This window comes from Lytechinus pictus, chromosome 16 (assembly GCF_037042905.1).
Source record: "Lytechinus pictus isolate F3 Inbred chromosome 16, Lp3.0, whole genome shotgun sequence".
Classification (NCBI taxonomy): Eukaryota; Metazoa; Echinodermata; class Echinoidea; order Temnopleuroida; family Toxopneustidae; genus Lytechinus; species Lytechinus pictus.
Genome location: NC_087260.1, coordinates 18,021,871 through 18,035,315, shown reverse-complemented (window position 1 = coordinate 18,035,315; position 13,445 = coordinate 18,021,871). Strand labels below are relative to the sequence as shown.

General features: G+C 37.0%; 1 protein-coding gene across 1 annotated transcript in view; it reads right to left on the bottom strand.

Moving 5' to 3' along the window:
- LOC129278699 (dedicator of cytokinesis protein 9-like) overlaps positions 1–12,752 on the bottom strand; it is a 68,504-nt gene extending 55,752 nt beyond the window's left edge. The window contains exon 1 of the mRNA XM_064110940.1: positions 12,210–12,752. Within this exon, the coding sequence (XP_063967010.1) occupies positions 12,210–12,752 (543 nt within the window). The remainder of the gene's footprint in view (positions 1–12,209) is intronic.
- Positions 12,753–13,445: the final 693 nt, after the last annotated feature.

Sequence of the window (13,445 nt, the reverse complement as noted above, 5' to 3'; positions counted from 1 at the left end):
CATCACTATCACCATCTAGGTATCTATCATCATCATCATCATCATCACCATGTCCACAACCATCATCGTTATCACTATCATCATCATCATCACCACCACCATCACCATCATAAACACCACCATCATCTTATAACTATCATCACCATCATTACCATCACCATTATCATGTTCACCATCATCATCAACAACATATTAATACAATCATCACAACCACCATCATCATCATGATAATCATCACGACCACAATCATCATCATCATCATAATTAATGAGTGATCACTATATGACAGTCAACAGAGCCAATAAAAACTGATCAATGATTATATTTCTCAGTTTGTTTGCTTTTTTAACTGAGCAGGCCAACCCTGCAGAATAAAATACATAAAACAAAATAAATGAATGAAAATGAATGAGAATGAATAAATGAATGAATGAATGAATCAATGAATGAATCAATGAATCAATCAATCAATCAATCAAAATCTCTCCCATACACACTACAAATCCTCCCCTAAAAAATGCCTGGATAAGTACACTTTTCATTTCAAACCACAAATTTGAACTTGCAACAAGGTGGGGTGAGCCAAAAGACTGCTCCACATACACACAATGTATCATCAGCGCTGACAATGACAGTGACATTACCGGGCCATAAATACCCTAGATTAGAGCCAATTACGCCATGGTATTACATGGCTGTTTATTTATAGAAACCATAATTACTGCACAGCCAAGAAACTGGGATGATTAACGACAGGAAAACATGCATGTGCATAATAACTCATGAATGAGATAGATTTATACAACATGATTATTTAATCAGATCAAATCTAGGATTTACCTAGAAAGGAAACTGTCAAAATTAAATGATGTATTATTGTTCTTTGATTGCAGAATGTAGCAATAATCCTTATCTATGAAAGAAAAATTTGAAAACAAAGGTAAAATTACATTTCAAGTATTTACATTTGTATATCAACTACAGTTACACCAAGGATTTGGTGATATAAAATATGACTATCCTGGTAGGAGTAAATGTATTTGGCAAAAAAACAATATTACCATGACGCAGTAGGCCTATATCTGACAATGCTTTTAATCAACACCACCAGTGACGTTCATTTACAGGAACATTATGCATGTCACGAATGAAGAATTCATTTTTAATACAGAATGGTGGTATTTGGGATCACTGCGATTAATAAAAAAATCAATGTGAAATTTCAGAGTTAGCTGAGCTGTTGTAAGTTGTTCCTAATGGGGGTAACCTGACATTGTTTCAATGACAATTGCTGTTGCCTACTTTATCTGAAGATACTTACATAGAGGGTTAGGGTTATAGTTTCTGTAAAGTGCTTTAATAGAGACGTCGTTCCGATGTATTAAGTGCTATATATATAAAAGCGGATTATTATTATTATTATAGTTTTCCATATGGTAGTATAATTCGTCGCAGGGGAAAATTTCACCGCACCCTTTTATAAAATTGCAATATTATCGAATAAATATGCTCCATCATCTTTAAAAAAAATTCTTCTTAACATCCAATGGGGAAATGAGCAGGATTTCTACAGCAAAATGGCAAATTTGCTTTTGAGTGTGAACACCTTTAACGAAGGTGTCAAACCTGTTATTACCAATGGTGTTGCACCTTCCTTACCCATCTTCTACATCCTTCTCGCCTCTTTGTCCCCTCCATAGGGGGATGGAGGGGCGCGGGATAACGGGATGGGTGTCTGGAGGCGCACCCTACCCGGAGCAGATGGGGTAGGAAGATGGGCCGACACTTCATTAAAGTGGTCCACAACATATCTCATGAAATGTGACCTGATTTTATTTTTCAAGTGCTAGATTCAGGGAAGGCATGTACTTTGATGGGGATGGGAGTAGTTAGGGGTGGGGTGCGGTGGGTGGTTGTGGGAGCAGCAAGAGAATCTGAAGGAAAAATTTATTTTTCTCGATATAAGAGGTATATAATTATATACTGTTGGGATATTAGTTATTATCAAAGAACAAGAACATTGCTTTTAATTGCAAAATAATTGGGCCAATTGATTGGAATCCTATTTACTACATGTATGGGCTACATCATCTAAAACCACCAACTCAAATTCAGAAATTTGACATCCATTTTGCATGGAGTAATAGTGATCTTTATTACAATGTGTGGATGTTAGAGTCTCATTCTAGCTTTAATTACTGTGCTAATCTAATTCACTATCGATATTCTCTTCCTCTTTTTACTCTCTTTCAGTAGCCTCATACATTTTCCTGGGGGGACACTTCCCCAATATAAAAAGAAAATTGGCATAGAGAGTACAGGGGGACGTATATTTGTCACATGGACATTAATTCAAGAGTTCAATGTGCATTAATGAATTCTAATAGACAATAAAAAATCTACTATGATCATGAAATAGAGTGATCCATTTCCTCTTTCAAAGAATGGGCAATGATTTAGATCTAGACAGGAAAGTGAAATTCAATACACAAGTTTTGTTCTTCAACAATGTGCAGTATATATCAACTTGTCCCAGGCGATTGGTAGGATAAATTTTTCCAGTGGCTTTATTTTTGTTTATTTCTTCACTCCAACACTCTCAGTATTCAATATCACTTGCATACTGCCATTTCTCCAATATTACATTATCTACCAAATTCATGAATATATACATAAAACATCTTTTTAAAGAATATATCTGAATGCTGAAATGTTGACTCATACTGAATTGTATGATGCTATTAAAAACAATATAGGCCTACTTCCATGTTCTTATTTAATATTACAGTAGTGTTGTATATGCTGTGCATAAATGTAAACAGGAAAAATAGCTCAAGGTTCATATTATGTCTACAATGCACATAGTGTGAGAATGAAAGTGGAATATTGCACTTCCAATGACAACAGTTCCTGGTACAGATCTTGTAGTAGTATACTGCAATATTCATTGCATTAGACATCTCAATAGTGTTTCTTTGAGGCGGCCTATATAGATGTCAATAGTTTTGTACTCCAAAAGGCATTTTCAAAGGTTTATGCGTATTGGATACAGTTACACATTATTATCTCTTTCCCAAGTATATGTTGTTACACATACATTTGATGCTGGTTGTTTTGGTGTGTTTTTACAGGGGGCTAATTTTGAGAAAAAATTTATAGCTACATGCTCTTGTATTTTACAAACATATATTGAATTATTGTGTTTATTTCTCTTATTTCTATACTTGAAAAACAAAATCCCTACCACACACTGGTAATCTATATTTCACAGGCAGTTTTAATATCTTTTTGCCAAAAATTGAATACCAGCACCAAGATATAGTCAACACTGAACAGTATACTCTACATGTACACATATAAAAAAAAAAACACACCCTTTCACCACCGAACTGACAAGATAATGATACCATCTTGAACTAGACATGGGAATCACACTGAAGTGTGTATACACACTAAAGCCACCGCATTCTACACCATTAAACAATTTAACTCCTTATGAGCTCATTAATTCGTAACCGGAGACTCGCCAGGTCAGAATAACACAAATGGCTGACAGAACTGGAGGCTGATATGAACCACCTATAATCATACTCGTACTCTTGATTAAAAATCAAATGCAGGAACTACCTTGTATAAATATGAAGAAGATATTATATATGAAAAAAAATGAGAGAGAATATATTATGGATAGGCCTATTCACTTTCCTTCATTTTGAAAGTAATTTTATACATTTGGAAACATTAAAAAAAATGGGAAACATTTGGAAACTTATAGAAATTCTGTGGGCAATGGCAAAAACAAACTCTAGAATTTGGTCAATGCAGCTTTCAAAGGTTTAATTGTCACTGTACAATCTTAAAAGAGAGACAGACTGCAAGATAAAAAGACAGAGACGTAACACAAAACATGGAGACAAATGTTACTTAGACAGAGAGAGATATCTATATGTGTACATGTAAGACAAGACATTGAAAAAAGATGAGGAGAAATGCAGTAGTATGATAGCTCAGTCGGTAGAGCGGGGGTTTCGGATTCTGGTGACCCGGGTTCGATTCCCAAGTGGTGCGCTAGTGCCCTTTGGTAAGGCATTTATCCTCATTACCAGGTCCCTCGGAGAGGACCTTAAGCGGTTGGTCCCCTGGTTGCTTGCTCACAGGCATTCGTGCTTTCTTAGCAGTCAGGTAAAACAACCTCAGTATAACATGAAGAAAGGACATACAGACATACAAACTGGCAGTGAAAAGAGACAAACACGTATACAAAGTTTAGATGGACAGGTACACACCAACACAACTGGCAAAAGACACAATGATACAAGGTGACTGAGACAAGAGATACAATAAGTTTGGAACAAGAGAAGAGAGAAAAAGGGGGCTGAGTCATCGGCTATTCAAGGTAAGTGATGTCATCGCCATGGTAACAACATCCAGGAAGACAGTGTTGAGAGGGAGGCGAGCTCCCATCCCAGACAATTTATTCCTCTCCTCAAGGGTATGTTATTTCCACCCCCAATGGTATGTAATTCGGTACAATGATTGCATTCATTTTTAATGTGGAGTTATTCCCCTAAAAGACAGCCGCTGTACACATGAAGTAGCAACCATCAACAAATATTTTGAAGGAAACAAAGAAAATGTATAAGGATGTTTGATAATGTGGAGATCGGTAAATTGCATATTCGTCTATTGCTATCTCGTCTACCTATCACATGGTCTACCTTCATTTAGTCTAATGCCATTCCGTCCATCAACATTTCGATTAACAACAATTTGGTCCTATAACATTCTGTCCATCAACAACTATTTGGTCCAATAACCATTTGGTGCAATCATCATTTCGTCTAATTGCCAGTTCATCTATGACCATTTCGTCTCATAACCAGTTGGTCTAAAATCCATTTTATTTTCATTCATTTCACCCAACTAACACTTGACCAATCAGACCCAACGATATATGGACTACATGGCTATTGGACCAACTGGTTATTAGACGAAATGGTGAGTGGACGAAATGGCAATTAGACCATGTGGATAGTAGACAAACTGATGGTATACCAAATGATAACAGACTAGTTAGTAATTGGACGAATTGGCATCAGACCAATTGAAAATAGGCCGTGGTGATCACCATGTGCAAATAATGCAGACCTGTATACAAAAACATTTGTAGATCTGCAACATATTTTCTTTTTGAAAATTAATAATCTGATAATTTTACCCTGATAATCTTGTTAGTTACATTATATAAGGTTTTACATGTATGACAGTTTTAATCTGTTACGTTCCCTTAAAAAAGAAATTCTAGTTTTCAATCCTCGTGATTAGAAAGGGGTTCTCGGGGTTTGCAGGAGGCAACCTGACCTTTCGGTATGCTATAGGGAGCGGGAGGATGGCAGGTGCATTAATTGTGTCATTGCACACGATCCTACCTCATGCTTTTCCGGCTTTCATCCAATATCTTTTCATGAAATGATAATGCCTTGCTGGAGAACAAGAATGGGCAATGTGAAGGTTACTTTGGTGGAGGAAACAACATCGCAGAATAGAGCGATGGTGATGATGATGATGGTAGTAGTGGTGTTGATAAGGATGATCATCATGGTGGTGGTGGTGATGTTATGATGAAAATCATGATCACGATCGTGATGTTGACAAATCTGAGTATGATAGTGATGACTGATGATAGTGATAATGTTTACAATGATGATGATGATGGGGATGACAATGATAATGATGACAATGATAATGATGGTAGTGGTGGTGGTGATGATAGTGATGATGATAATGATCATGAAGTTGATGATGATGTTGATAATGTTGATGATACTATAGCAGGATACAATGCAACAAAACTGATCAACAAAACAGATTCCCCTTCCACACATGAGGCAATTGTACCTTTTCTCTGCATTTTCACAGACTTTAATATCATTCAATTTTAAAAAACAAATAAATCGTGGCTACACAACCTTTTTCTACCTTGCATGTGGAAAACTTTGTATTTTATATACATTACCTGTATGCATATACATGTACTTTTGCAGCCACCTGCTGGACTTTGGTTATTATAAACCGAATGGCCCAGTTTTTACTTGCACTCTCCATTTTCTTATTGTAAATAACCTCCAACGTCACTGTCGACCATTGCACATGCATCCATCTCAGTTTAGCTTCCAGTATAAGCTGCAAAAGGGAGTATTTCTTCAAGGTACTATTTTTGTTACACACGTATTGTAGTACAGGTATTTAGGGTTCTCTAGAACTTTAATGTTACTGTATAAACAGGGAATAATTTTCCTGGTATCGCATCGCAGTTTGCTCCACATTTTTGAAAGACTGCAATGCATTAATTCTTTTGTATACATGTAGCATATTTTTACATAGGAATGTATAGTTGAGAGCTTTTCTCTTATGACCCAAAATGCTATTCAAATTTGTAAAGCAAAATTATTCCCTGGTGTAATGTAAAGATATATAAAGGCCATAAAGCCCATAAGGCACAACAAGTATGGTTCACATAATAATCATGCATGGATCTATTCGATTTTAGCATCAGATCACATATCCTAATTTCATCCAACTTCAATTGGGTCTCAAAATATTTAGGAAACCAATCCATTACCCATTCCAGACCACATAATTCAATCTCATGACATTGAAATGCAATAAGAGTGAGGTAACTACTCCTTGAATCAAATTCAATCACACTACACACACTAGTAGTAGGCCTATAGACTTGGAAAACAGACTGTATTCACTCTAAGCATAGTAGTGCAGCAGTTCTGACCCTCGCCTTGTAATCAGTAGGTCGTGTGTTCAAATCCCATTGCGGCCGAGAATCTTTTGGCAAGGTGTAAATCCACACTTTGCCACTATATCCACCCAGGTATAAAATGGGTAGGCCTATCTGCTGGATGCGAAAACCAATAACGTATCATGCCTCGCAACGGAGTCTTGGAACTCTTGTTTGAACGCTCCCCAGGGAGTGGACAAAGGGATACACTTAATAAGGCGGTGCTGCACCAGCCCGAGTTTGCTCAATCTAGAGATTTTAGCCTGATCGGCCCTCTTCGAGATTAATCTCGGGATTCAAGAAACCGTCTCCACCATCGCAAGAAGAGTGATTCCTGCTCGAGCGAGGAATCGATTATGGTCTGACGCCGTGAATAAATAATCCCGAGTGCGTCTGCACCTGTGAATTAGCGGGATAATTCGTAAAATAGCTCTCTATTTTTAAAATAACCCTAAGTTGACTTGGGATTGCAATCTCAAGATTAATCCAGCGAACTAGCACGATAATTGCATCTCCATTACAAATAATCCCGAGATTGTTCAGATCGGGAAAATTTGCCGATCTGAAATAGCGTGCCAATTTGAAAACTCGGGCTGGTGCAGACGGCCCCTGTGTGAGGGCATACCAGGATCAGATGACCAGGGTAATAATAATTACAATTATGTAAAACCGCTTTCAATATTAAATATCAAGCGCACATGCAACTTAGAGTACGCTTTGAAATTTTGAATTATGCCCAAGAAAGTCGAGTGTTAAAGGCACCTTTCAAGTCTCACAGGGCTCAGTCATAGTCTCATCATGTAGGTCCATGGTCTTATAGTAATAAAGGGATTACTAGTTTCTAAATGATATTCCTAAGAAGCTTGCCACCGAAGACTATCTACACAAACATCATGTATGTGTATTGCATCTCTGATCGGTATTCCCTCTAGCTTAATCATTCGTTTTGGATGCCAAAGTGCTAGAAACCTGCAACAGCGTATTCTTAAATTAAATTTGGATTCAAAGGGAGAAACAGTGGGAGGTTTCTACACCGATTTGAATTGTTTCGATGAGAAGGGGAGAAGACATTGTTCCAAATGTGACTCATTCATTTATCAAATTAAGTTTACAGGAATCCCCTACAAGTAGATACATTATTTATGACTTGCCCAGATGGATGCCATTGTTTATATTTAAGTATTAATCCACTATTATTAATACTATTACAGCTATCAGTTTGTAGTAAATGTCATCATTACTACATGTAAGCACTACTATTATGTTGTGCAATTTCTATCACTTTCATGTACACTACAAATTAATCACATTAATTGGATATAAATGTAAAAAAGACAGGCAAATTATTAACCAACACGTTCATGCAGTATGCAATACATTGAATTACTGCGTATGCCTATAAGCTACACCAAATTATAAATAGGAAAAAAATGTTTAAAATTATATTTCTTTGTCTTTTTTTTGGTTCTGATTAGGGGAGGGGGGTATGGCGACCTTCAAGATATTTCCGTTTTAAGTCTGAAGTGCTAATACATCGTAAGGTTGGAGCTTTATATACTTCTTCCTGCAGGAATCCTTTTATTAATTTCTTCAACATGGATCAACTTGAAGGCAGACTAGATCTAATATCCCATCATAATCCCTCCGAGATGTTGCTGTTTTTAGTTGTCAATCATTAAAATGACAGATGATAAAGAATGACTAATAATTTTTCATGACAGGCACGTCGATCAAACGGTATGTCATATCATATACTGACATGTGTCGGAGAGTGTGCCGATAGGAAGCAGATCAGGCTAAAAGTCAACCTTTGAATTAAAATTGAAAATTATTTGACCTTGATATCTTATCTATTTTTCGTCAGAAATGGATGGTCAAAATCCTGGATTCAGATGACCATATCTCTCAAAATTGTATTGTTTTATCATAAACTGGTCATGTCTAATTTCACTACCTGGTAGAAAGTGGTCCTCAGTAATTTATAAAAAAAAAAAACTAGAATATGAATGATTACCACAGGTACCCCTACGCAGATATGGGTATGTGGGACAAAACACACTCACTCACTCTAAATCCCTGGAATTTGACAGATGTACAGATTATCTGTCTCTAGATTTTCATCAAAATCTTACAACTCATTTTTAAATCTAAAATGATTTGAGATTCATATATTAAAGATTCAAATCTATGTCAGTATTTAATTTAATATTCCCATGAAATTTAGAGTACCGGTATGGGAGTTCACAGGCAGCCAAACTTTCCTGGTATTGAACGTATGTAATTAAACCTAGAAGGCACTGAATCAACACATTAAAATACGGGGTCAAATTGTGAACTTCAAATCAAAGAATCAAAATAATCAAGAAAAGTCTGCAAATGATTTCCTTCGCCGTTTCATCCGGACGGAACATCAAAATTCTCTCTCATTCTTCAACCAGAATACCTATACCCTTGACTTCGTATATAATCCCAATCGAATATCAACCTTGCAGATATCAATACTCCAACTGGAAATGGATTTATTAATCGTTTCCATCAACGACACTACGAGGCGAAGGAAATCCTCTCCTTACTACCGGAGTTATAATTAGTTCTACAGGATACAAGCCCAGGAGTCTTGGTACAGATTATCAGTCTGTCAATTAGATTTCATTAATAAAGTTGACTGTACAAGTAGATACTTATCTACAATGTACTGGTACATATTTTGAGATTGTGTTATTATCTTGGTCTACTCTTAGTTTTGCAAGTCCTGCAAAACACATTTTTTTTACCAATTTTTAATTTAAAATTTTTTGAATAAATCTGTCTGATTGGATCTGCAACCCTCTCATTGCAGACCCTTTGAAATCTGTTTAAACTTATATACATGTAGTTTTGTTATGTAATTTGTCTTCCTCTATTCCAGCATTCTTGTGGACAGTTTTATACCTGACATGAAAACCAAAGCTAAGAAAGTTATTGTGACTCTGTACTTTGATTTAATTTTATTAACATAAAATCCTTTTTTCTACTTCTACTGTACATGGAGACCTTATCTTTTTATTTGTCTAACATCTTTACTTTACCCCCACCGTGAATTCCTCTTTCCAAGACTGTATGTCTGCAAAGAGCCTGACAAATCTTTAAAAATGTATTTTATTGTACTGCAGCTTTAAAGCAATGGGGTATTTAATTTCCCAAGGTGTTGATTAATTAGTCTTTGCAAAACCAAATATGTGGTTTGAATTGCCACCACATTGGTTTACATCAGGAACATCCTGTTACAAAGAATGTATCTTGTGAGCCAAAATCTTGGAACTCTGATCACTAATGTAGCCAGCTATTAAAATGTTTAACTCGATAGGCGCAGGGTGTTTGAGTTTTGTGTCACAATAACGCTCCAAACAGTATTAAAGACAAATGATTCAATTTCAACTTGGTTTGATAAAAGTAATTTTCAATATTGGATGCTGCCTAATATAAAGGCATGGATAAAGAAATTAGATGTAAAGTAGATTGCCACAGCAAGTATTAATTGAGAAAAGAAGATTATGTTCTTAGATGCAATTACCCAGAGACATATTGAGCATGTTTCACAAACTCATAATCCTATGCAAATCTGTTACCATCTCCAGGCAAAAGCCAATCAGGCTAATTGACCACGCATGCACATGTAACTAGTCTTCTTAATAAATTACTATAATCGATCATGATTTGATAAAAGTAATTAGGGATACATAGCATCGATAAAGATTTGCACTAAAAGCTAAATAAAAGTCAAAAGAACTCTGTGTGAACTAAGTCAAAAGAAGTTTGGGAAAAGGATTCTTTCTCAATTTTAAAGATGGCTTGGAGTCGTTAGATTGAATTGTGACAGAAACTGCCTCAAAGTGACTGGGACATTTTGATTACAATTCATCTCAGAATTAGTGTATGTGCTATTGTGCTGTGGAATATACATGTACATGTAGGAATTGCCAAAATGATGAAAAACAAATAAATAAATAACTCTGTCTTATATGCATGGACTGCACACAGAAATGCATGTATGGGACGACACACAAATGTTTGGCCAAAACCTTTCTGCCATTTGATGTCATAACTTTCATATGAGGGCATCTGAATGGCAATATCCTTCAGAGGGGACATTTTTATACAATTCTTCCCAAATATCGTGAAAAGAACTTGAAAAACTCGAAAAGATTTTTGTGTTCCCCATTTCCACAACTAGAATTCTCCTTTAAGGAAAGTGTATATGATTATATCTCTCGGAATAACCAACACAATGTTTGTTTTATACAGGGGAGGAAATCATTTTCATTTTAGGGGCTATCCTTTTTTTCACATTGGGGCAATTGCAGAATTTATGGGGCAATTTCTTTCATTTTAAGGGCTAGTTTTTAGGGGTGACAAGAAATGATGCAGTAAAAGCAAATATCCTTAACTCTGCCGTAGTTAGTAGAATATTGACTTTCTAAACATCTTTAATATAATGACAGATCTTGGGGCAACTCGTGAAAGAATTGTTGCCCCAAAGCATGCATTTTGGGGGAACTGTAGGGGCGATGTGGGCTGTCATGAGGGCAAAATTGCCCGTCGCCATCTTGTAATTCCTACGCTGGTTGTTCAAAATATCCCAATTCGTTTTGCATGCAACTTTATTTTAACCAACAGCTGATCGGATCATAAGTGTAGAGAGTATAGGCCTAATAAAGAGCAAACAACGAACAAGATAATAAAACAGGGCATCTTGATTTTAAGAATGAATTAACATTTTCACCCAGCTAATATTTTTCTTCAAATCTTAAAATGGATTAAAAATCACAGAGATTCAGCTGTTTAATTATAAATTACAATAGTTCTACAAATAACACGGTGACTCATACACACTCCCCACCTAGCCATCCATAGCCCTGAACTCTATTAATATTGTATCATGCATAATAGCATGTTTGATCAGCAATGCATGCATTGCTGCATGGAAGAGTGCAATGGCTGCTGCGTATGTTTCTTCAAAGAAGAACAGAAAGGAAAATAAAATAGTTGATTAAAGAAAGGAAAAGAATAAAATGATATGTACATTAAAAAAAGAAAGCTATGAAAGAATACGACAAAACATTTTGAGACACATTACAATTGCATGAAGAGCAAGTAATTTCTCCAGGATATATGTATTTAATTTTAAAAAGGCAAAATTCATAATAAGAGTATTATTTGATAGATATCAAAGTATCTGAAGCTTAGCTATCAAAATATTTGTATTATTCATAGCACAAATAAATTAGCTTTTCCTATACAAAGCAGATGAAATGAGCTACCTCATTCAGGCTCTATTACAGATGAAATAATCTTATTAGTATACCAGAGATGATATAAGCTCTCAATGCAATGCTCATGCGTCTCAAAATAGTAAATAATACTTTATGCATCTAACCGTTAAAAGATCAATCTTCCTTGAGTCTGTGGTTGGTGGGGTTGGCGGTGAATCTGGCTCTGCTTTCTCTGGTGATTGTGCCTTTTTAGCGCTAATCCTACGTGCGGTGGGTCCAGTGGACATTCTACTCGAGGTGGAGCTCCGTAAACTTCCAAACTGACTAGATTTGGCAGATATGTTCGACTCCGATTTGGAGTTGCGACTAGAGTAAGATTCTGTTTTAGAGGCCCTGTCTTTGCTACTGGCTCTAGGGGACTGACTAGTGGGGCTGGTTGTAGCGGAAGAAGTGGGGCTGGTCTTCATAGAAGAAGTAGGGGATGTGGGTGATTGAGCAAGCGAGGGCTCACTCCTACGCAAACTCGATCGGGGGCTGGACGACGAGGCCAAAAGCATACGCATCGTCGCTTCCGCATTACCGGAGGAATTGCTTATCCGGACCGACGATGTCTGTTTGACTACCCTCACCGTGACGTCCCTCTCTCGCTTCTCAGAAGCGGCCTTACGCTGAATACCCCGGTTATTGTTCTCCACTCTCTGAGACATGGTGGTTGTATTTGATCAACCAATCAGGTCACAGTATCCAGAATTCAATTCTAGCACATACGGCATGAGCACTTGAGAATATTCCTAATGTATGATCCAATATTGCACAGATACTTTGCACTGGTCCCGCAATTGCATTACCGAGGGAGAACCCGTATTAAGCAAGTAATTGTCTGTCTCCTAAAACTGCATTCAGAGGGATGGGTATCATGAGCACCCTGGGGAAAGATCAACAACGATCCTGAGTTCTGGTGAATGGTTCGCACCGGTGTGCCTCGTGCAAGTCCGCCTCGGAGCGATATTGATTCTACCAAGCGGGCAACGTTCATTCCGATGTCGACACTCCGCGATCAGCATCCCTCGATCACATGACCACCTGAGCACACGGACAAATCCATTATAAATCCAGTTGAGCACTCCAAGTACAAATTGAATAGCGCATCCGCAATATCCACCCTGTTCATCGAAACCTCCACACAGATATCAACAAGGCTTTCTCCGGCAAAGCAATACCTGAAAAATTATGATCAACACATCACATTTATCCCCACACTCAACCTCAAGTTAAGAGGAACCCCTTTCGTTCTTGTGTGATCGGCATGAGTAATACCAGCGATCTGCTATTACCCTTGCCGGTGAATATCAGTACAACAGCAGCGGGAGAGTCAGCCAGAGAGAGAGCTTGCGAGGAGC